Source organism: Cryptotermes secundus, unplaced genomic scaffold (genome assembly GCF_002891405.2).
Source record: "Cryptotermes secundus unplaced genomic scaffold, Csec_1.0 scaffold655, whole genome shotgun sequence".
Classification (NCBI taxonomy): domain Eukaryota; kingdom Metazoa; phylum Arthropoda; class Insecta; order Blattodea; family Kalotermitidae; genus Cryptotermes; species Cryptotermes secundus.
The window spans coordinates 233,666-256,261 of NW_019726234.1; the positions used below are offsets into that span (position 1 = coordinate 233,666).

Below are 22,596 nucleotides of genomic sequence, written 5' to 3' on the forward strand. Positions count from 1 at the left end.
AGATATATAAAGAAATTCGTCTTCTGGGTTTAGGCGCCGTGTGTTCTTCGTTTTGGCCGACGTTCCTCCGAAACGTCGGCCAAAACGAAGAATACACGGCGCCTAAACCCAGAAGACGACTTTCTTCATAGTCATCGCCGTGAAAATCTCAAAACTTACAAAGATATATAAACTTTGTATCACATGAACACTGAATAATTTTCTTATAAGATTGAGGTTTTCACAGCGGTGACTATGAAGAATGCCATCTCCTGCGATGTGGCGCCGTGTAGATACGTGTATTTTGTTAACCGACAAGGTGATACGTCACTCCGAAACGTCATTTAACAAAATATCTACACGGCGGTACATCCCAGAAGACGGCATTCTTCAAATAATTTTGGTGCCAAGTATTCAGATGTGTCAACTCTTCGTATGCCAACCTGTCACTTACGTCTGCTGGTCTACGCTAAAAGTTGAGGGATGAATTTCTCATGATCCTCGACGACTCGTAAGCTCAACTTGAGAGTTATCAAGGGTCTAAAATATAACATTGAAGTGCAGTGGAATAATATTTAGATTATACGGCTGCTGTTCAAAATGATGCTAAAAAAGAAATACTGTACCGCTGTTGGTTTGAAACTTTACGTTACGGTTCCTCATTAGGAAGGTTCAGAAATTCAGGTAGAGTAGAGTTCAATGGAAAATATCAACTTCTGGTCTGTGCTTATGATCTCCATTAACTGGGCAAAAGAAAAGTAATTCCTCAAATAACACAATGTATTAGACGCTGATTATTATTATCATTATTATTATTATGTGGCTCTTTCTTGGGCCTTGGCCGCTTTTTCAGTTTCTTCATCCTATACACAGTCGGTAGGACTTCTTACACGGGGGATCAACACGTCGCAAGACCTGTATCTACACACAGAATAACATAAACACATAATAAACACACACAATACAAACATCCATGCCTTGAGTAGGATTAGAACCAACGATCCCAGCTTTCGAGCGAACGAACGCAGTTCATGCCTGAGACTGCTTGGCTACTGTGATCAGCTAATGAGGAAGAGTCTATAGATAGACGCAGAGAAAACTAAGTTCTTGTATGCGTCTATTCTCCTGAATTCGGGACAGATTTGTTACATATTTGTAAGCATGCTTAATAAATTATTCGAAAATGTGGCACAGTTTGAACACTTCGAAACGAGAGTAGTGTCAAATTAGTTGCACAGAAGAATTAGAATCGGATTGTATTCGGAGAACTGTTGCTTTAATGTAGGTCAGAATTGTCTCATCTTCCTATCTCCTATATGTGAACCCAAAGAGTGATCTGCTATGTACGGAAATGTAGACGTATCTTTATCTCCTTAAGTGCTGTCGCCTTCCTAAGAAACGCTGTGCGTACTGCATAGATACTCGTACATGGGTCATAAACTGCAAATTTCCTCGAAGCTCCGATCGCTCTTAGGTGAATGATTTACCCCTATATGTACAGTAGTCACAGGAAAATCTTTATTTTACTTCATCATGTACACAGTATTCTGGTCTTGATGTCGAGTTTACGTCTGCCCTTGTGTCTGTCTGTGCACCCCTCTAATGCCGGAATCGTTCCTCGAACCGCGTTCGAATATAACTTTTCAAAATGCACTTGCCTTGCACATGCGCCTTCATTGCTTTTCATCTCACTGACTTTTCCATACACATTTTTAAATATAGAGTATTTCCCCCTGTAATTTAAGAATTCTGCCAGACACTTACGCTTGCAACCCTTCACAAGGTAGGAGCTGGGATAGCGGAGTCGGTATAGCGACTGGCTACTGGCTGGACGACCGAGGGGTCGGAGTTCGAGTCCCGGTAGTGTCAAGAATTTTCCCTTCTCCACATAGTCGATTCCGGTGCCCACTCAGCCTCCTATCCAATGGGTACGGGGGGCTCTTTACCCGGGGTTAAAGCGGCCAGGGCGTGAAGCTGACCACTCACCTCAAACTAGTGCCGAGGTCAAAAAAATGTGGATTTATATATCCACTCCCCCATACGCCTTCATGGCGTTTTGTTTAATTAGTTAAGCACAGGGCAACCTTACCTTTAACTTGCTGTTGACAAAGGATCATACTTACTACAGCCGCTCGGATAGATACCACGCCCATGTAGATTTTATTTTTTTTGTCGTTTTAATTACTCTGCAGTACGAAAATTACACCTATTTTTGAGTTGCGTTTGTATTTAGAGAAGACGCAGAATGATGGGCTGTAGCCAAATGACGCGGCAATAAAACATCAATGTTCTCCTTCCCCAGTGGACCATGCATGCAGCTTAAAAAACCATTGACCTGTGGCATGCTACATTCATTGCATGTACCCCTAGGAGACAGATTCATTGTAATATTAATGGCGCTTTTTTACCATAGACGTGAAATAATTGGTATAACATACAGTACTGTTTTACCTTTCTATCAGCAACACGGGCTACGAGCTGGACGGCCGGGAATAGATTCCCTGCAAGGGCAAGGGATTTTTCTCTTTTCCATGACGTCCACACTGGCTCTGGAGCCCACCCAGCCTCTTGTACAATGGGTACCAGGGGCTGTTCTCTCGAGGGTAAAGTGGCCGAGCATGTAGCTGACTGCTCGCCTCTATCTAGTACCAAGGTCAAGAATTGTGGAGCTATTTTTCCACTCCCCCATACGTCTTCATGGCTTGGTGCTTAATTAACTAAGCAGAGGGACAACTTTACGTTTTACACTGTTTCTTTTGGAGCGATGCTCGTTAGGGAAAATACATTGCGATTGAACCTTCAGAACTAAAATAAGATGTTGTGGGAAGCCCTTGTAGTTTCTAATACGTGTACTTCCCACTTCAGAAGTTTGTGCGGGCATTACACTCGTATCGTTGGAGCCAGGGAGTGAGAATCCGTTAAGATAGTGTGGCGTCCGTTAAGACGCCGGTAAGTTAATCTCATGAATATTGAATCCGTAACTGAATGGAAGAATGGCGAAACAGGCTGCCAGTCACGTCGAGCTTTCTGTTACTGTACGGGGCAGCCAGGACCGTGCCCACACTTAATGCCTTGTTGGGACAGTTGGAATCTCAAAGTTTATTCATATTTTGTTGCAGTCTGTTGTATAAATTACTATAGACAATATTCATTACATTCCTATCAACACAACACTATTTCCAGTAGGTGGAATTGATGTCTAGGACGATATGTTTCAGGACATGTGTATCATCTTCAGGCAGGTACTTGAAAAACTACGTTAAATGCGTGATAAAATAATTGAAAGTAATAACTGGACCTGAAAGTGACACATATGAGCCCAAACATGTCATCCTAGACAGCGACTCCGCACGCTTCATATGCTGGAAATAGTTCTGTGTTGGCAGGAATATAATAAATATTGTGACGTATTTGCGCTATGAAGGACACCCCCCTCCAGCGGTGACGTAACAGCATCGGAGCAACTGCGGCTGCTACGGCAACAGGCCAGTCAACACTCCGTCCCCTTCCCCAGCCGTGACGTAAGAGCACTTCCCATTGTGACGTAACAGGGGACACTGCGGTTACTACGCAGCAATAAACAACTCTCGGCAGCGTTCCACAGCAACGCCTGTAAACACGACGTTACGCAACAGTGGTAGCTAGCACGTAACTGTTTTCTGTGTTGTTAGTGCGGAAGCTACATAACGAGGAGTATTCGTCAGAGTAACGAGTCAGTTGCAGTCTAGCATACGCCGGAGTGAATGGAAGCAGGAGAAGTAATTGTGATACGGCAGATGGCAGTAATTGTGAGATTGTAAATTGTGTAATTGTGAGAGCGAGTGCTAGAGCTAGATCCAGAACGGCGTGAAGTTATTTGTCGCGTGACACGCCCAACACGTGACAGCATTATACCAAAATTTATGCATCACTGGAGCCTGCTATTGGGAGTCTGTATAATAGAAACACTGCAAACAGAACTGAATGCTTTTTATTTGTGTAGCGCATGTTTAAAGCAATTTGCAACTTCAACACAAACACGTAGCTTATATTCTGAACCGCTGAAGGTGTCTGTGAAATACACACGAAGGAGACAATACATTTAACGTCAGATTTTAAGCTATACTTGATGTGACTCGAACTGGGGTTCTTCTCTACTGTGGTATACAATTCCACTCAGCAGCGAGCAGCTGAGCATTGTATGAAACTGTAATTGACTGAACCTGACTGTGTGAACCTCATGGTCAAAATGGAAACATGAATGTTACCGCTGGAAATAAATGGAGCTCATAAGCGCTACAGTTTTAATAGATTCAACTGCACGAAAGGGATTTCAGTAACTGTTAATGCAATACTCTCATCAAACTGTTGGACTGCACTGCTGTTTGTTACGATTCGGAGAACTGCAATAAAATCAATTTTAAAACGAGGTCATGAGCTCACTTCTTTGCAGCGTGCTTCCGGCAAATCTGACCGGTACCCGCTTCTAACACAGGAGACAACGCAGCATATTGAGTTTTTTTTATTGCTAGTGGGGTGGGACTAAGTCCCTTGTACTGCGGCCACTTCTGCTCAATTGTACCAGCCCCAGATGATAGGTGAGGATGATTGTGGAGCAATTGGTGGAATGAAGATTGGCAGTGTAAACGGAAGTACTCGGTGAAAACCTGCCCCAGCGCCACTTTGTCCACCACAAATTCCAACCCGGGCCAACGCGGTGGGAAGCCAGCGACTAACCGCTTGAGCTATGGCGCTGCCATATTGAGGTTCCTAAATTACACATCACAGACTTTCATTCCTGATCAGAAGGAACGTGTGTTTTTTTACTTACAACCTTTGATGCTGCTCTGAACGGATCGATACTAATTACGCTGACAGAAGGCCTAGCTTGATGGGCAGGACTGCATCGGAATGTTGTACCAGATCATCCTGTTACATTAGTCGCTCATTTGATACGCAACACAGAACTCAGATGAATCTTCCAACGTCATTTGTCGAATCACCACGTAGTCCATGTTTCCATGCAAATTGACATGTTTCGGCCACACAGGATCATCATCAGGTGATAATTTGTGCAAATTGTTGCATTGATCGTATATAGCCCTGAGACATACATTTTTTTAATCAAGCTGGTCCCTGTTAAAACACTTCAATTTTAAAGTAAGTTTAAAATAATTTAAAATGATGTGTTTTATGTTCTTACTTGTATAAGTTCTTTTTTGCACGTGTATGTGTATTCGTGGATGGTATCCTAGTTACATGTGGTCTGGTAGCCAGTGTGTGTGGACTGCCCGAATTTGCGTAGGAACATGGACTAAGTGGTGATTCGACCAGTAATCTGCGAAGCTGCATTTGGAGATTGCGTTGCTTACATTAGAACTGAATGCAAATGAAACGTGAGAGTATATTTTGCATTTTACTCAGATATGATATAGAGTTCATTTTAATTGCAGATGATGCAGCAAGGAGACGGATATCTATACATGTATGCTATCACTCCGAATTTCTGAAATCACCGATGCTGAGGCATTGAAGTGAAGTACAAAGACGTCAAATTCGAAATACAAACTTTTGCGGTGTTGGTTGCAGGATCCATTAAACACTCTGCCGCCCTATTCCTTTAAGATCAATTTTAATATCCTCTCATCTACTGGCAGCCTCAAACGGTCTTCCGTTCAGAACCCCGGAAAACAAACTGTGTACGCATTGTTCTTGCTTTCTATACGCTTCGCTCTTCCCATACTCCTGATTTCATCACCCAAGTTCATACACACATCGTCATTAATTCGTAGCAAATATGGAATGAATTCGGACTGTGAAACTGAAACTGCGAGCCCATGAAATTTAAGAGATACGAGTACCTTAAACGTCTGTAACAATATAACAATTGGGTTTATAAAAAATCCTGTAGTAATTGCTCCTAAATTTTGAAAAAGATATTGGGGGCAACTTTCGGAACATGTTCGCCAGACTAGCCCCGTCTCCTAATATGTTAACGGTAGAAACTCGCTTTAATCGTTGTCCTATTTTTTTTTTAAGAAGGAACTCTAATAAATTATCATTTTTATTACGAAACACGTCTCATATTCTTCTACGTTGTCAAGGTTTAGGCCGTTAGAGCTTGTTTCGACTTCCGATTTACCCGCTTTTCCAGGTCCATCAACGTTTCTTCCCCGAAGTTTACCTTCCGTTACTTGCTTAGATAGTCTGTTATCCTTCATCCGTTCCGCATTGACTCTCGTGTGTCGTCTGTATTTACTCAGTATGGTCTATAGTGTTACCCGCACTAACGGCCTACGTCATTGTTTCATTGTGCGTGTTGTCGGCTGGAGTGTATCCAGCAGTCGGCCTGCGATGTCTCTTCTGGTATCCTTGCAGCTTTTTCTTGTATTTACTTTTCAGAATCGAAATTTCATACCCAAACAACAAAACACGTATTTCTCTAATTTTATGAAGTCTTAATTGGAACTCCTTTTGCAGATTTCTGCTTAAATTTGTGCTGATCAATTTATTTATTTCTTTAAAGTTACTTTATTTTAAGTCCATATTTCCATGGCTGGAGACCGCATTTCCTAAGCACTTAAAGGTCTTAACCTCTTCAATTATGAGATTTTTAATTACTGCTTTACTGCCTTCTCACTTCCATTGATTTTGTTTTTTGATTTCGAAACTTCCATCTTATGTAATGAGCTAATTTCAGAGATTAAGCGAGGCTGCCTGTAGCTCCCCATAGTCACCAAAGATAACTTATCATCTCCATGTAGCAAGGCTGAGACAGTAGGATGGATGTGGTGACTGTAACCTTTCTTTCCTTCTTTCTTTCTTTCTTTCTTTCTATCATCTTATTCTTCATCAACTTCTTCTTCCTTTCATTTCAAACTGTAACTACTATATCATTTGTAATGGAATAATGTCGAAATTTACGTGAGAAGACTAAACTCTGAAGAGTGTAGACACAATTTTAGCCCTGCTATAGAATTTATCTCACCGTTTTAATTTGCAAGGATTTACATGAAATTATAGTGTTACAGTTATCCCCATGTTTGTATTAATAGTAACGACTACGAAGGTTGATTGTAGGGCGAAGCCATGTCAGGTTATTGTTTCTCGTTACAAGAAATGGTGAGCTAACAATGAATCACGATTTTCTACAAGGAATCGCAGAGGTTTTTATTGTCGTATTTGATAGAGTGCCAACCAGCGAATTTACTGCTTGCATTTTAAACTTATGAGTCACTTTGAGTTTCAGTCTGAAACACAGACAGGGCGTGCATAACGAAATTTCTCTTTGGCGTATCGAACGCGAACTTATTCCTGAAACAAATTGCGTTGCTCCAATTTCTCATAAGGGCGCCTTGTATTTGTCGAGACAGGAAGCACAAAACCATTGTTCTGCATGTAACGAATTACTTCTCAAATGGATATATTTTAACAACACTACTTCCGTCATTTTTTTTTTTTTTTTTGCTCTTCTTGATGCCTGTTTCATGGTGGTTTGTTGTTTGGTTTATTATTCAACAGTGAAGATGGAAATGATAAGTTCTTCCAAAACATCGGTTGATTTTCAGCGGACTACAACATGGCGTTATATCCCAGAAGGTATAAATGTTGATAACCATTGCTATGATAACCTCAAATCTCACGGCTTCATTTTGTCTATATTTTTCCCCTAGCACACATTTGTCGTTTGTAACGTCTATAGCTGTTATTTGCGGAATGATTGTTAGAACCGAACGTCTTCCCTTCTCTTAGCTCTGATCTCAGTCGGCTTCATGAAAAGGACGAGGGACCACGTCAGGAAAGAACAAGGAATTCGTTGGTTGTTCAGTTCTGTGGTTTTGCTACTTGATGCTGCTGAAACTTATCCTGCAGCTGTAACAGGAAGTGGCGTTACAGAACAGTTAGAAGATAAAACTCAGCTCTTCTGAACGTCCGTGTTTGATCCGTCAGTGACGTCACAAGGGCTTCAAACACATCCGATTCGCAGGTGACAATATAGGTGCAGAAGATGTTTTAGGTGTTGCAGATTCATTCAGAGCAGTGAGCAAAATTTCTGGAATATTGAAAATTGTTAATCCGGTTTAACGAATTTGTGAGTTGGAACGCAGGCATTCAGGTGCTGAGGAGAGTTGAAGCAGTGGCGAGAAACTGATGGGAGAATTATGCCGTTCCATCTGCAGAAGCCTGTTGTTAGCAAGCGCAGATGACAATTATGATTATATTCTAAAAGCTTCTGACGATGGTGGATGACATACAGAATTATTGGGTTTTTGGACTTTTCCATCGTTAGTAATTCTAGGTAATAGAGGACACGGCGTTCCGGAAACTGGATCTCTTTCCGTCTTCAGGTGAGAAAGGAAGACACCTACTCAGTTGTGCCCCTTAGAAAGAAGTGATTGAGATTAGCTCTTTCTAAGGGGTCTAACTGAGTAGGTGTCTTTCTTTCTCTCCTGAAGACGGAAAGAGATCCAATTTTTGAAACGTCGTGTCCTCTATTACCTAGAATTCCTAACGAAGGAAATTCCAAAAACCAAGTAATTCTATGCGAAAATTATGATTGTCAAGTAGGAATAGTTAGAGAACTGCATTTGTTTTGGGTCTGCTTCTCTCTTTGCATCCAACCAGATCTGTTCCATATCCCTGTAGAACCTACACATCCATCTCAAAGAACACAGTCATGAAAGTTCTCTCACCCCGTGGGAACGGAAATAGCGACGAAGTTCACCGTACCATTTACTACGACATACGCCGTAACCGGAATTCCAGTTTGCTGGATGTCACGAAGCGTCTGTTCTTTTACAGTAGTAGTTATGTTAGGGAATTTTAAAGTGTTTTCTCCTGTCACATCGACGTTGTGAAGTTAGAATTTGTTTTCGTGAAGCACTACGGGTAAATCGTCAGAAAAGCACATACGAGTGTATTGATATTTGCTCGACTGAAATCCATGGCCCTTACGAGACTAGTTGCCTCTGGGTGACTTAAGACTAAATGGGAATTTCTTTTCAGAAAGGAAATTAACCAGTCTGTTTCCTCATTTTCCTTTCATACCACTGCACACCGATATGTAAGATGTCTCAGATCTCCAGACAAAAGGCCGCTATATAGATAGCAATTCGTTTCATGTAAATCTTGGGTACTTCTTCCTATTTTGATTCGAACGCCCCATTATGTGGTCTGTAATGATTTTTCGGGTTTTCATTTTTGAGCTGCATACAGAGGTATGAATTTGCACATGGCAAATGCCATACTTTTTGGCGACGTCCTGCGACAGTAACCTGCGTAACTGGCCGCGCCATAGCCCAAGCGGTTAGTCGCTGGCTTCCCACCGCAGCGGCCCAAGTTCGAGCCCGGGTCTGGTCATGTGGGATTTGTGGTGGACAAAGTGGCGCTGGGGCAGATTTTCTCCGAGTATTTCGGTTTCCCCTGCCAATCTTCATTCCACCAATTGCTCCACAATCACCCTCACCTACTATATCATCTGTGGCTGGTACATTAGGCCAGAAGTGGCCGCAGTACCAAATGGACTTGGTCCCACCCCACTAAGGAGAAAAAAACCACCGTAACTCCGTGAGAAGTTACCGTGTCTTTACTATACGCATGTTGTCAAAGTTCGAAAGCAATCAGATGCCTTCATTAAGTCAGATGCTTCCCAAATTCAAGTGAAAATTTTGAACACGCCGAACTGTGTAATATGAAGATTTCTTTTTCGCTTAATGGGGGTGGAGACCAACTGGGTCCACTCGGCACAGCGGCCACTGATTGGCCTATTGTAGCCTGCCCCGGGTGATTATGATGACGGAGAATTTGGTGGAATGAAGATTGGTAGGGAAAACCGAAGTACTCGGAGAAAACCTGCTCCAGCTCCACTTTGTTCACCACAAATCCCACTTGACCAGACCCGGGACTGAACCCGGGCCGCCGCGGTGGGAAGCCTGCGACTAACCGCTTAAGCTATGGCGCTGCCTACGATTTCTGTGGTTAGTTGTTACAGTCGACGCCGACAACGATGTAAGAGTTGTTCCCTTGTCACCACTACTGACAAAATGCAATGCTACGCCATTTTAAAATCACGAAGTAAACCCCAATTTAAATTCCATTCATTCAAAGAGAAATAAATTGGACATCTTTTGAATGTGCGCTAGCCTAATAGAGCCTTACCTGCAGTGCAGCAATTAAAGAATTCCAAGAACAGAGACATGTTTTAACTTACAGCACATACGAGGGGGTACCCAAAAGAAACATAACTTATTTTTTTTAAACTTATTTATTCAAATTTTAAGCACAAACCTTCAATTCTCTTCAAAGTACTTTCCACTTACACTAATACACTTGTCTAGGCTTTTATTCCATTTTTCAAAATATTGTCTAAATTCATCTTTTGAGATGCTTGACAGTGCCTCCGTCATTTTTTTCCTTCACCTCAGCAACATCAGCAAAACGCTGAAAAAAATTTTGATCATTTCGGGACTTTTCTTTCAAAGCACAGCATGCTTCCACGCGACCTTGTTTTTGTTCAGCAGTCAGCAGTCGTGGCACGAATTTCGCAGCCACCCTTTTCATTCCCAAATCTTCTCTCAAAATTCACTGAACTGAGCTCCAAGTCACTCCCGACAGCTCCACAATTTCTTCAGTGGTCCGTCGTCGATCTTCCTTGATGATTTCACGAATTTTTTCAACATTTTCATGTGTTCGAGGCCATTGCAAAAACGACGATCACACAAAACAGTTGTCACTATAAACTCTGCCGAAACTAGTCCTTACCTTCTGAAGCAACGGTAGTCGGCTTATCGACTCAGAAATGTTAGCTCTATGCGCTCATAGCGGCAAAACGCGGTACTACAAAAGCTCTGTCCACAGAAAAATTAGTTCGGTTTCTTTTGGGTACCCCATCGTATAGCTTACATTTATAGGTAGATTACTTCTGTTTATTTCGCATCTTGAAGACCACTCACTCTGATGTTTCATGGCCCCTAATGCAACTTAGACAGGCGGATAATTTGAAGTGTTACATCTGATCCCAGTCTCACTAACATTGCCCTAAAATGTATAGTACTTTCATTGATTTCAATGTTATATTACTTTCTTCTTTATATATCAAGCAAAAAAAGGCAAGCCACATATTTTAATTATATGTACTTAAGGTTGTAGGGCCATGTAATATTACCACATCTGCCTCAGTATGCAAGACCTTTATTGGTGGCTGCTAATAATTTAGGATGTCTGGGATTTGAAGCTGAGTCTCAGCCTACCTTCAGCGTAGACCGATCCAAATGTGAATACAACTTTACCCCTCGAATGAAACGAGGTTTCTGATGTTCTTGCATGAGTTTACTTGTTACTATTCAGTGTATTCATCCCGTTTAACCATTTTTCACACAGCCACATTCTAAGAACTGAGGAGTGACGTGTAAACATCAGTTCCGTAATGTTGCAGACCTTTTGAACTGTAACACTGATAATGCCACCTCATTGCATCCTATGAAAAGAAAATACAGGTCAGACTTGAAGAAAATGTTTTGGCACTGTTTATTGTAGTGACTAAACCTTGTCTCTTGTGTTGCAGATATCCAGGAATTCTACGAGCTGACACTTCTGGACGACACGAAGTCCATCCAACAAAAAACTGCCGAGACGATCCGTATAGCAAACAAATGGGAGGCGAGCGACGGACCCATAACCCCCACATATGGCAACAATGACGTGAGTCACATGACCAAAGTACTCGTATATGCCGATTTTGTTAATGCCTTGTAGGATGTGAGAGTCTCACAGCGGTCGTTATGAAGACTCCAGTCTTCAGGGATGTAACGCCGTGTACTCCGTTGGTAGTCAACTTACATTTTGGAGTAAGATGTCGCCTCCATCTTCAGGGTCGAAAATAAGCGAATTTCAACCTGCTTCTTGCTTAGCTTGTTCTTCGATCCTGAAGTTAGAAGCGACATGTTCCTCCGAAACGTCTGTTTGCTTTCATCAGACTATATCCCAGAAGACAGGACTCTAAATATTAACGTGTAGGATACCTGTTATACTACGTACATTCGAACTTCTAAAAAAGTATATGGTTTAAAACGTATCTTAATGTACTCACATGTTTCTCTGACGTCTTGTTTTGACAGACTTACCGTGACGTCGGTTTCAGTGTAGAATACCTGAACTCTTGATCATTCTACCATCAGTAATGCCATACAAAATTTTGAGGTGGTAGCGAACATTGCGATACACGGTTTGCTGTAGTAGCCGGAGAGACATTCGAATGAAATGAAACTTTTATTTTGATAATTGTTTTCATAATTTAAAGTAGCAACGTGTCTACGGCCCGATATCTAAGTCTACAAATTTTGCATAGAATCTTTTTTCTGTATTTCAAGAATAACTAGCATGGAGACTGTAGGGACTCTTAGCGAACTTAGAGCTGAATTTCTCTGTCCCTGTGATCATATACTCCTCATAACTTCAATTTCACAGTTATTCTCGTTTCTCATCAGTGATTTTCTTAATCATTGTCTCTTTCCGTTGAAGCAAACTTAGGCTTAAATCATAACTACCATTATGGATTCGTACATTGGCCAGCGCACCTGTAATTTTTCGAGGTTTATAGCCTAAATCGATGTAGCTGTTTGAACGCCATCTTCTTCAGCTCTCCATTGCATGCATTAAACTCTAAATCCCAGTATTAAATTCCAGTTTCATGCCGAGTTTGCGTTTGACATTGCCTGTTGCATGTATCTCAGTTACACCTCTGCCGCTCTAATTCCGAAATAATATTTCTGCCTCATGGAAGCCACCTAAATCCCATTCGACCCGAGTTTCGGACATACCGAAACAGTAACATGAAATAAAGACAACTGATAGATATTTATGGAATTTCTATGTTTGGAAACAATGGCACAATTATCCGTTTGGTGAGTGTGCTGCCCTTTTGACTGCATAATAATCCCTGGATTTTGTGTTCTAGTGCTGTTTTGACCCCACATAATTCTGGACAGAATAATGACACGTCTAATGAATTGTAACAGTATTTAATAGAGCGTGGCAGAATCCTGATTATGTTCTATTAACGGATCGCATCCCATGGCAAAATGCAAGCCATACTTTGATTTGAGTTTGGTCCCGTGAGAATATAGTTTTAAATTAGCACCGAATTAACGTTTCAACCAAACTATTGTTTTCCTTTTGGCGTGCACTTAAAACACTGTACGTGTATACATTTGTGTACCTGACTCTTATATCTACTACTTGATATAAATATTTCGGGTGGCGACTGGCGTGGTAGTAGTTTTAGAACATTTTATATCAACGCATTTTCCTTCATGTGTTGCCATTTTTAGTATATGCGAAACTTTACCCCTTACATAAGTGAAGAACATAGGTTACAGGTATCTGGGAACACATTCCTGAGGAGAATGTATGGACGTAGGAAACAGGAAATAGCAGCAGGTTGGAGAAAATTACTTAAGAAGAACTTTATAATTTGTAGTCCTCATGGAATATTTTTAGCTGATAAAATCAGTGAAATTGTAATACAGATTAGAGAGCTGGGAAATACATACAGAATTGCTGTCGAGAGATCTGAAAGCAAGAAACTGCTTAGAGACCTAGAAGTTGATGAGGAACTAATATTAAAGTGAATCTTTTGTTTCTGTATTGTGAGGCTGTGCACACTCCTGGTCTGGTTTTGGGTGCGATCCATCTCCAAACTCATGTCGACATCACACTGAACTTTCGGGTTCAGTGAAAGGCGCGACCATTTATTAGCTAGTTAAGCGACCATCAGCTTCACAAGCAGCACTGTTCCATGAAGTTGGATTATGTATTTATCAGTGACCATATAATCCATCGTCGATCTGCAGATTAAAATAATCATTTCCCAAGTTGTAAACCGCACGCAATGGCACACATATAACTTGGAGTATAACATTGTAATAATGTACCATGATAACTGCCATAACGCCATTGATTGGACGAATGGGGTTCATTTCCCTGTAGGGATGAGGTTTTTCTGTTGATCACTATGTCCCGAGTAGGTATGGGATTCACCGAGTTTTATAGTAAATTTTTTAATTCTCATATTGGGGCGGAGTCCAGTTGGGTCCACTCGGCACGTCGGCCACTGATTGGCCTATTGTACCTGCCCCGGGTAATTATGATGATAGAGAATTTGGTGGAATTAAGATTGTCAAGGGAAACCGAAATACTCGGGAGAAAGCCTGCTGCAGCGCCACTTTGTCCACTACAAATCTCACTTGACGAGACCAAGTCTCGAACCCGGGCCGCCGTGGTGGGAAGGCAGCGACTAACCGCTTGAGCTATGGCGCGGCCTTGAGTTTCATAGTAAGTGGATATCAGCAGTTCCCTCTACAACCAATATTTTTTGCGTCGTTGCATTCTAATAATAATTTTAAAGTAGTATTCAGTAGTGCTTAAAGCCTTTTGTATGTCACCCGTGAACGAACTGCACAGACACGTAGGGCCAGTTGCTCTAGTGAAGTGATTGAACGTTTTTAAATGAAATCGATGTGTATCTCAAATGGGAGAATTCTTCACACTTCCTGGATACAGAAACGACGCGGCAGCTGAACTGAAGTGCAGATTGCTAGCTGGAGATGCTGGATCACAATATTCTCTCGTAGAAGAAGGTAATTTTCTAGAGCGAACAGGTTTTACGCCTACGGCAAAGTTGAAATTTGAGTACCTTTACGCTCCTGACATTTTAGACATCTGCGTAATGAGTTCTGCATTTAAAATAGATGTAGTCTAAATGTCTGACAAGCGTAACGTTACTTCAGCTGAAAAATGACGTATAACAAATAACTTGTAAAGCCCCGGTTTTTGGAAAGTCAAGTCTTGTTCAGCGAATCATCGGTTATTCTGCCATGATATTCGTTTGCTTGATGTAAATTCTGCAGGGTATGCGGCTTAACTTTGTTTGAAGCTTTAAAAGCCCTAGGCTCAAAATCCTTTTTACTTGCTTCTGCCTCAGTAAATATTGGCTGTCTCTTAGTATTACGCTCCTTTTCCATGTTGTTTCGCAGTGATATTGCTACTTAGCGCTGACGTAGTTGCTACTAGAATTCGCTCTTTGAGAATTTAATTTTGCCTATTTTTATAGAGACCGCGCCTCTGTGGTCTAGTGGTTAGAGTTCCTGGCTACAGATCCGGAGGTCCCGGGTTCGATACCCAACACTACCAGATTTTCTGAGAAGTAGTTGGTCTGGAATGGGGCTCACTCAGCCTCGTGAGGATAATTGAGGAGCTCTTTCAATGAAATAGCGGCTCCGGTCTAGAAAACCGAGATAAACGGCCGTGGGGATCCGTTGCACTGACCACGTGATGCCCTCTATCCGCTAAAGTTGGCACTAACTTCGCCGACAAGCGGTGGTCGCTCGGTCGGTATAGTTCGCTTGCGGGATTACAGACCACGGGACTTTTTTTTTTTTGTTTCACTAATTTTATAGAAGAAAAAGGGAAGGAGCACGAAGCGATTCTTATTTTTAATATTGTTTGTTTATTCTTACGGGTATTTTTGTTTAATAAAACTAATTAATTCTGACCATACTAATGTTGTTTATAATCGTGTTCCAATGTGGACAAAATATACCTTCCGAGTTCGTAAAGATTCAGATACAGAAAAACCGAGCAGCCATCTGACGAGCTGGCATCAGAATCCGAAATTTCAGCCTCTTTATGACAAAAGTCTGAAACTGCCAACTTTATTAGGCCTCACGGTCCCTGCCTCTTTCCGTAACATTCGTTTTGCATTTCCTTCATTACAGACCTGCCACATGTAACTCAAGGGACTTCACAGAACTGCGTGAATGCAGTGCTAAAAGCCTGCTCTTTGATATAAAAGATTAAAATTTATGAACCTTCTGGCATCGCTGGGCTTGCCAAACCGCATGTTGCCAAACACCTGCAGCAACATAGCTAAGGTGGCGATGATAATGATAATTTCTGTTGCTGTCCTAAATGAGTTTTAAGAATTGCGCAGCAATGTTTTTCTAGCTTCAAACTATCCATCCTCATTGAGTGTGTGACGGTATGTTAATGGATTTTGACCAGATTTCATAATTTTACTTTACGCAGATAACGGTTTTGGATATACATTTTAACATTATATCTGAGAATTGTTTAGGTGTAGTATACTTATGGACAGCCAGTCACGGTAGCCGAGCGGTCTAAGGCATGTACTGTCTTCGCTCGCTTGGAAACCGGGATCGTGGGTTCGAATCCCACTCAGGGCATGGATGTTTAGTTTGTGTGTGTGCGTTTTTCTCTGGTTGTATACAGGTAGAGGCCTTGCGACGAGCTGATCACCCGCCCAAGTAGTCATACCGAATGTGTAAGATCTAGAAAAACTGAAGTGAACGGAGAAGTTCATGGAGGTAGGCCTAGGCCCACTGGGGCTGTAGTGCCAAGGAAATAAAATACTTTATGTAGGGTCACTGTCTATATGACTTTTCAGATAATGGCCTAAAATGAAAGAAGTTCCATTTCGGGATATCCGGAATTCAGCAATTACTCATGATGTAATTTTTCTTTCGCAGGCACTACACAAATGTTGGAGAAATGTTCATGTTTAATTCTGAAACCATTGGTTTTGCTTCGGGTTGATCGTTTGAAGTCTGTGATAAAATTTTGTTACATTTTCAATAAGTGCTCGCAGTATTAAGTAGCTGTTTCTTTTAATCTCTCAATTCTCAGGAAATGTACGTATTTTTCGTCGTCTCATCCGTGAATAAAAATTTTTCCATGGCCAAGTTCACGTATAATTATGTTGATATAGATGTTCCCGTATATGTCTGCATAATGAATATCAGTTTTTAAAAACATTTGTTTTCTTCAGTCCAGCTGTGTTTACGTGAAACCTTCAAACTAACTAGTTTTGACTTTTCTTCTCCTGTTGACGAAAATAGCGTTACAACATTTACCGAAGAATTATCTGCTTCTTTGAATACTGAAGATAAGTAGTGTCACAGATATTAGTGACTATAGACCGTGTTTTCGATTGGATAACTGGAGTCATTGACGCCTTATTCACACAGCTCAGGACTACAGGCAATACAGCACTATCGCTCATCTCACACTTTGCAGTTCACCCTTACACACGCACTAGGTTTCTTAGTCTTCACTAGTCGTATCCTGGCAACGGATTTATAACGGTCTCACTGCCACTGCAAATCACACATAAAGTCTTCTTTGCACCGCCTAATTCGTTTGTTGCCACTTTTCTGCAACTGCCAATTCAGTTCAATTCATCTGCTCCCAAGCTGATATTCAGGCAGACTGGCGTCTCGAAACTCGCCTCTTCACTTGTTTATAACCACTTTGCATGGACCACGCAGAAAACACAGCATGTCTATTGTTGTGAAGACGTGTTTACAGCGCCGTTGCATAGCAACGAAAGTTACTCGATTGTTACTTACGTATTCGTTGCAGCGGGAATGTGTTTACGGAGTCATTGCCTAGCAATGAACGTCTTTTCTGACTTCACTATTTCGGCTTTCGGGCTAATGAGACTATAGCAAATACGTATTCGGCTTGGGAAATTGTTAGCCTCCGGTATTCCAGTTTGACTGATAGGATTGCATCTAAAGTCCCCAGCATTTTCTTGGGACACATTTTATTGGACTCCTCAGCTTGGACCTGTCCCGCCAATGTTAGTCCAACTAATAGCTACACGAAAGACGCAAGAAACTCACATCTTCGACACAATACACAGTTCTCTCCGCCATGAAAATGTCGTTGAAAAGCTGTGTAGATAGGGTGGCTGAACACAGGTGGTTGAAGATAGCGTGGAATTTAATCATACAGGTTAACATATTACCAGTACACCAATAAAACACTAAGGAGAGGATTTTGAAGCCGGTATGTGCGTAATGGTTCCTAATGCACAGAAATAATGCGATGACATCTGGTGACTGCACTTAAGAATCACTTGTTTCTGATGACCAGAGAACGGCAAGGTGCCATTTGACTTTGATGTAAGTACAAGGAACACACTGACATGTGACCCGCTATGCATATTCACTTCTAGCAATTTCTGTAACTGACATGAAGACGATGCTTACGCGTTTGAAATTAGAATCTGCGGCAACTTAATGATCCTTGCGAATATCGTCAGGAATTCAATAGCCGTCCACCTGTGACTGAAGAACATAAACTACTGTTGTGTCGGAACAAAGGCGTCTTGACAGGAAAACTCAGATCTATTGTTTCCGTAACTCTGTGGAGGCTTTGAGGCGAGTTAATTCCGTGCAGTAGGCGCCGCACGTAGCTGTGTTGAGCCAGGCCAGTAGCTTCGTCCCTACAGCCCCGCAGGCAGGTTAATTACGTGGCTATATATCTTCTGTTGCCATGTAACACAACGCTCCAGCGATACAGCTCGTAGCTGAATGCCCCTCTAATAATACTGCACCTTTAAAACTCATGTGCTTTCGTGTGTAGTATCAGAGCATAACTACGCAAACTTGAAAGGTACCTTCCGCTTTGAAACATACAATGTGTTAAGTCCGAGGATATTTAATGCCTGTAAAACATGCTAACATAATGTTTTCTTGCTTGCATGAGTCTTTTGAAGGTATAATAAAAACTGGCAATTTTCTAAACTAGTAAAGCACGCAGTCTCTGACTTTAACGAGAGGGACATTAACTGACTGAGGGAGTTTGAGAACAGGGTGTTGAGGAGAATATTTGGACCAAAGAGAGATGAAGCGACGAGGTTGGAGAAAACTGCATAATGAGGAACTTCATAACTTGTACTCTTCTCCAAGTATAATTACAATGATCAAATCAATGAGGCTGAGATGAGCAAGGAATTAAGCACGAATGGGGCAGAAGAGAAATGCATGTAGGATATTGGTGGGAAAGCCGGAAGTTAGGAGATCATTGGGAAGACCAAGACGTGGGTGGGTGAACAATATTGAAAAGGATCTTAGGGAGATAGGATGGGATGGTATGGATTGGATTGATCTGGCTCGGGATAGGGATCATTGGAGGTCTCTTGTGAACACGGTAATGAACCTTCGGGTTCCATAAAATGCTGGGAGGTTCTTGAATAGCTATACAATTGGCAGCTTCTCAAGAAGGGCTCGGCTCCATGAGTGAGTAAAGCACGCAGTTTTATAGCTAGATTTGTGACCTTCGTATGACATGCCTTCATTCTATGTGGCCCATGCTTCTCTCTACAGATATTGATATACTTCCACAGCCTCGGCAGGCTTTTTAATTTATTCTCTCAATACAGCGCTCTGTGCTTGCCTCTTTCCGATTTCTTCAGCTTTGACTCAATAGCATTGAAGCTGAATATATACGTCCTACTTACACTGCTTCGTTCAGATATCCAGCGACAGAAAGTGCGCTTAATACTTACATGTATTTATATACAGAAAAGGAATGCATGACATGAGAAACTGCATTGCCTTTATGGTGAATTTCATCTGGAGACCCTGACCTCAAAAAGTTATCACAGGCGATGAAACTTTGAGGTCAGTTACTTTTACCTACTCATTTTGTTTTTTGTCTGGTATCGGTACAGACGATAAAAGGGGAATTAATTTGGTCTGCATCTCTTTCATCTTCCCCTTCTTTCGTACATCTGCCTTGCCACGAATTGCGCAGTGCGTTGTTTGGAATATTTCGAACAGGCTGTAGGAGTCAGTGTATAAGAACGCAACAAATAAGCAACATAGAGAAACACGGACATTTATTTACACCACTTATGAGATTCGAACCTCTGAACCGAGCGTATATGCAATTGAAGACCATATCTACCGAGATAGACCAGTACTTAATTCTATGCAGTTAAGTCTATAAATTAATACGAAATAAGAAAGTATGCCATTCGCGTCTTGGATGTGAAATAACTTAGTTGTTCCTGCAGGCGGAGTAAGCATGGAGCGACTGCATTTCCCCTGTTAATTACGTGCGTTCTGCAGGAGACGCGCGTGCTCTTAGCAGGTGAGACAACCTCTAAGCGTCACTTGTTTCCGTCTCACGAACGCTGCCACGCAGCTAATTAGCCAACCATGTTCTTCCCTGACAGTTTCTGATTTCGTAATTACTTAGTCGTGCGTATCTTTCCACGCTGGTTTGTTTAAAATTTGACGAGCCCCGTTAAATTAGTAGTATTATAAGTGAACAGAATCTGGGTAAATGTACTATTACTGTATCTTTATACAATATAATTGTCGAGTAAAACCTATATTTCAAGTTGGTACGAAGTCATAGGTCATAAGTCCAAAAGCATAATACTTCTACTAATTTCCTTCCTTCCTTGAACATGACATTACACATTTTGAACATGACACTGCACATTCCAGCACTAAGCATGTTTAGTGTACATTATACTTATTCTTTTATTAATATTAATTTATATAATTGTAGTTATAATTGTATTTGTTATAGTTGTAATTGTATTTTCATTGTATTTACTGTGTGCTTGTGTGTCCTTTGTTGTTTGTGTAGTTTTGTGTGCTGTGTTATTTTGTGTGAGGTGTGTTATTTGTGTGTTGTGTCCTATTGCAGTACCACTTCCACCGGCAAATACCCATTTGCAGTTTAAGTAAATCATAATAATAACACACAAATCATAAGACCTAGCAAGCTTTAGAAAAAGGGCAACACTTCTGACATGCATTGGGTGGTGGTGGGGGGGGGGTGCCTGATTCGAATCCCAACCCTGACACGGACTGTCCTCACAGAGGTTTTCCGTAGGCTGTTCTTTCCAGAAATTCTAGTTTTTAATGTAAATTCGCCTTTTTTTTCTTTCCATTGTCGCTACAGCCCTCATTTGGGCCTAGGCCTACCTCCATGAAACTCTCCGTTTCACTTCGGTTTACTAGATCTTACACATACGGTAGGACTCCTTGGACGAGTGATCAGCTCGTCGCAAGGCCTCTACCTGTAGACAAACACAGAAAAACGCACACAAACATCCATGCCCTAAGTGGGATTCAAACCCACGATCCCGGCTTCCGAGCGAGCGAAGACAGTGCATGCCTTAGACCGCTCGGCTACCGTGACCGGCTAAACTCGCCTTAATCCCGTTAAACATTTTCTTGTAATCAGGAGGATCATATTACAAATTTAGTTGGTACAAACACGCGTTCTGACCGACTGATTGACAGTTTGCACAGTACAGAGTTTTCCTTACACCGTTGTTGGGTCTTGATTAAATTAAATAAAAGATAGGCAATTGTCTTACCTGAAAGTCAACTACCTACCCCACAATATTCTATTAGACATTCTGACGAAGCTGAATCAAGTTCACACTTGAAACCTCTTCTATTTTATTCCCTTTGTTAGGTTGTTTCTTGTATGCTTGTTTATCTGTGATTAGATATAACGTGAATACACCTGCTGCAAGCAGAATACATACACCAGTAGAATGAAAACAAAGTATTTTCTCAAATTGTAAGACATATAGAAATATTATTTATATTTCCGTGGAGCAGAACTTTTGCTCGGAAAATGATCAATACATTACTTTCTTATGGGTCTCAGAAGTTCATTAAGATGTTTGCAGTAGACTTTCACGAAACCTTATCTTTAGCCACTTGAATCCATTCTACCCCCTCACATCCTGTTTCTTTTAATATCGTTCTCTAATATATTGTCACGCATAAGGATGACTTATAATAAGGGCTCTGAATTGGATTCATTGCACCTTACACATTCACAGCTCTGGAGTACAGGCAATACAGCGTTACTGCCAATCTATACATTTTACAGTTCACCATTGCACACCCACTAGAATTCTCGGTCTTCACTAGTCGTATCCTGGCAACGGATTTATCACAGTCTTCCTATAACTTCAAATCACACTCGAAGTCTTCTTGTCACAGTCTAATTAATTCATTCCCATTATCCTGCAACTGTCAAATACAAAGACTCGACACAATTCAGTTCCTCTGCTCCCGAGCTCCTATCCTGGCAGGCTGGCGTCTCGAAACTCCACTCTTCACGGCCATTATTTTGCTCCATGCTGCCGAACACTTCTTTATAACCACTTTGCACGGACCATGCAGAAAATACAACCTCTTGTTAAGGAGACGTATTTAGTGATCTCTTGCCTAGCAATGGATGTCCTATTGTTGAGCACATTGGCTCCCGCAGGAATGTGTTTACCGAGTCGTTGCCTAGCAGTTGGTCTATACGTCACAATACAATGAAGTTTCCCAAGAAGTCTGCTGCCAGTTTTCCGTCGAAGTTTTGTGTTCATTTTTCATCTCCCCATAACTTAAATGTGAAGGACGATAGATGATTGAAGGTCTCAGCACGGGGCCAGTTTTATGGCTCACTCCTCATACTCAACTTAAAGGTGCTTGAAATATCTCCTTGTCCTTGATACAGTAAGGTACGTCTGATAATGTCCTACGAAGATTAAGCATTATTAATCTTATTGTTCAGGTTTATTCATGCTTCCTCGCCTCCTCCTCTGAATCTCACTCTGATACGTTCAATTATTCTTCCCTCAGTATTCTTTCCAAACACACTCAGCCTTTTCTTATCCCTTTGGATGAGAGACCAAGTTCCACACCCACATAGAACAACTAGAAATATCTTTTAGTTCTTAGATGAGAGGTATAGTTCGCATGCGGACTACAGGCCACGGAGTTAGTTTTTTATGAGGGGCAGAAT

The 22,596-nt window shown here is 41.4% G+C and overlaps 1 protein-coding gene across 1 annotated transcript in view; it reads left to right on the forward strand.

Annotated features, from left to right (window-relative positions):
- The window catches only part of LOC111864055 (disks large 1 tumor suppressor protein), a gene marked incomplete in the record, with an annotated part of 824,637 nt that overhangs the window by 163,464 nt on the left and 638,577 nt on the right, over positions 1–22,596 (forward strand). The window contains 1 exon segment of the mRNA XM_033751308.1: positions 11,522–11,658. Coding sequence (XP_033607199.1) covers positions 11,522–11,658 — 137 coding nt within the window.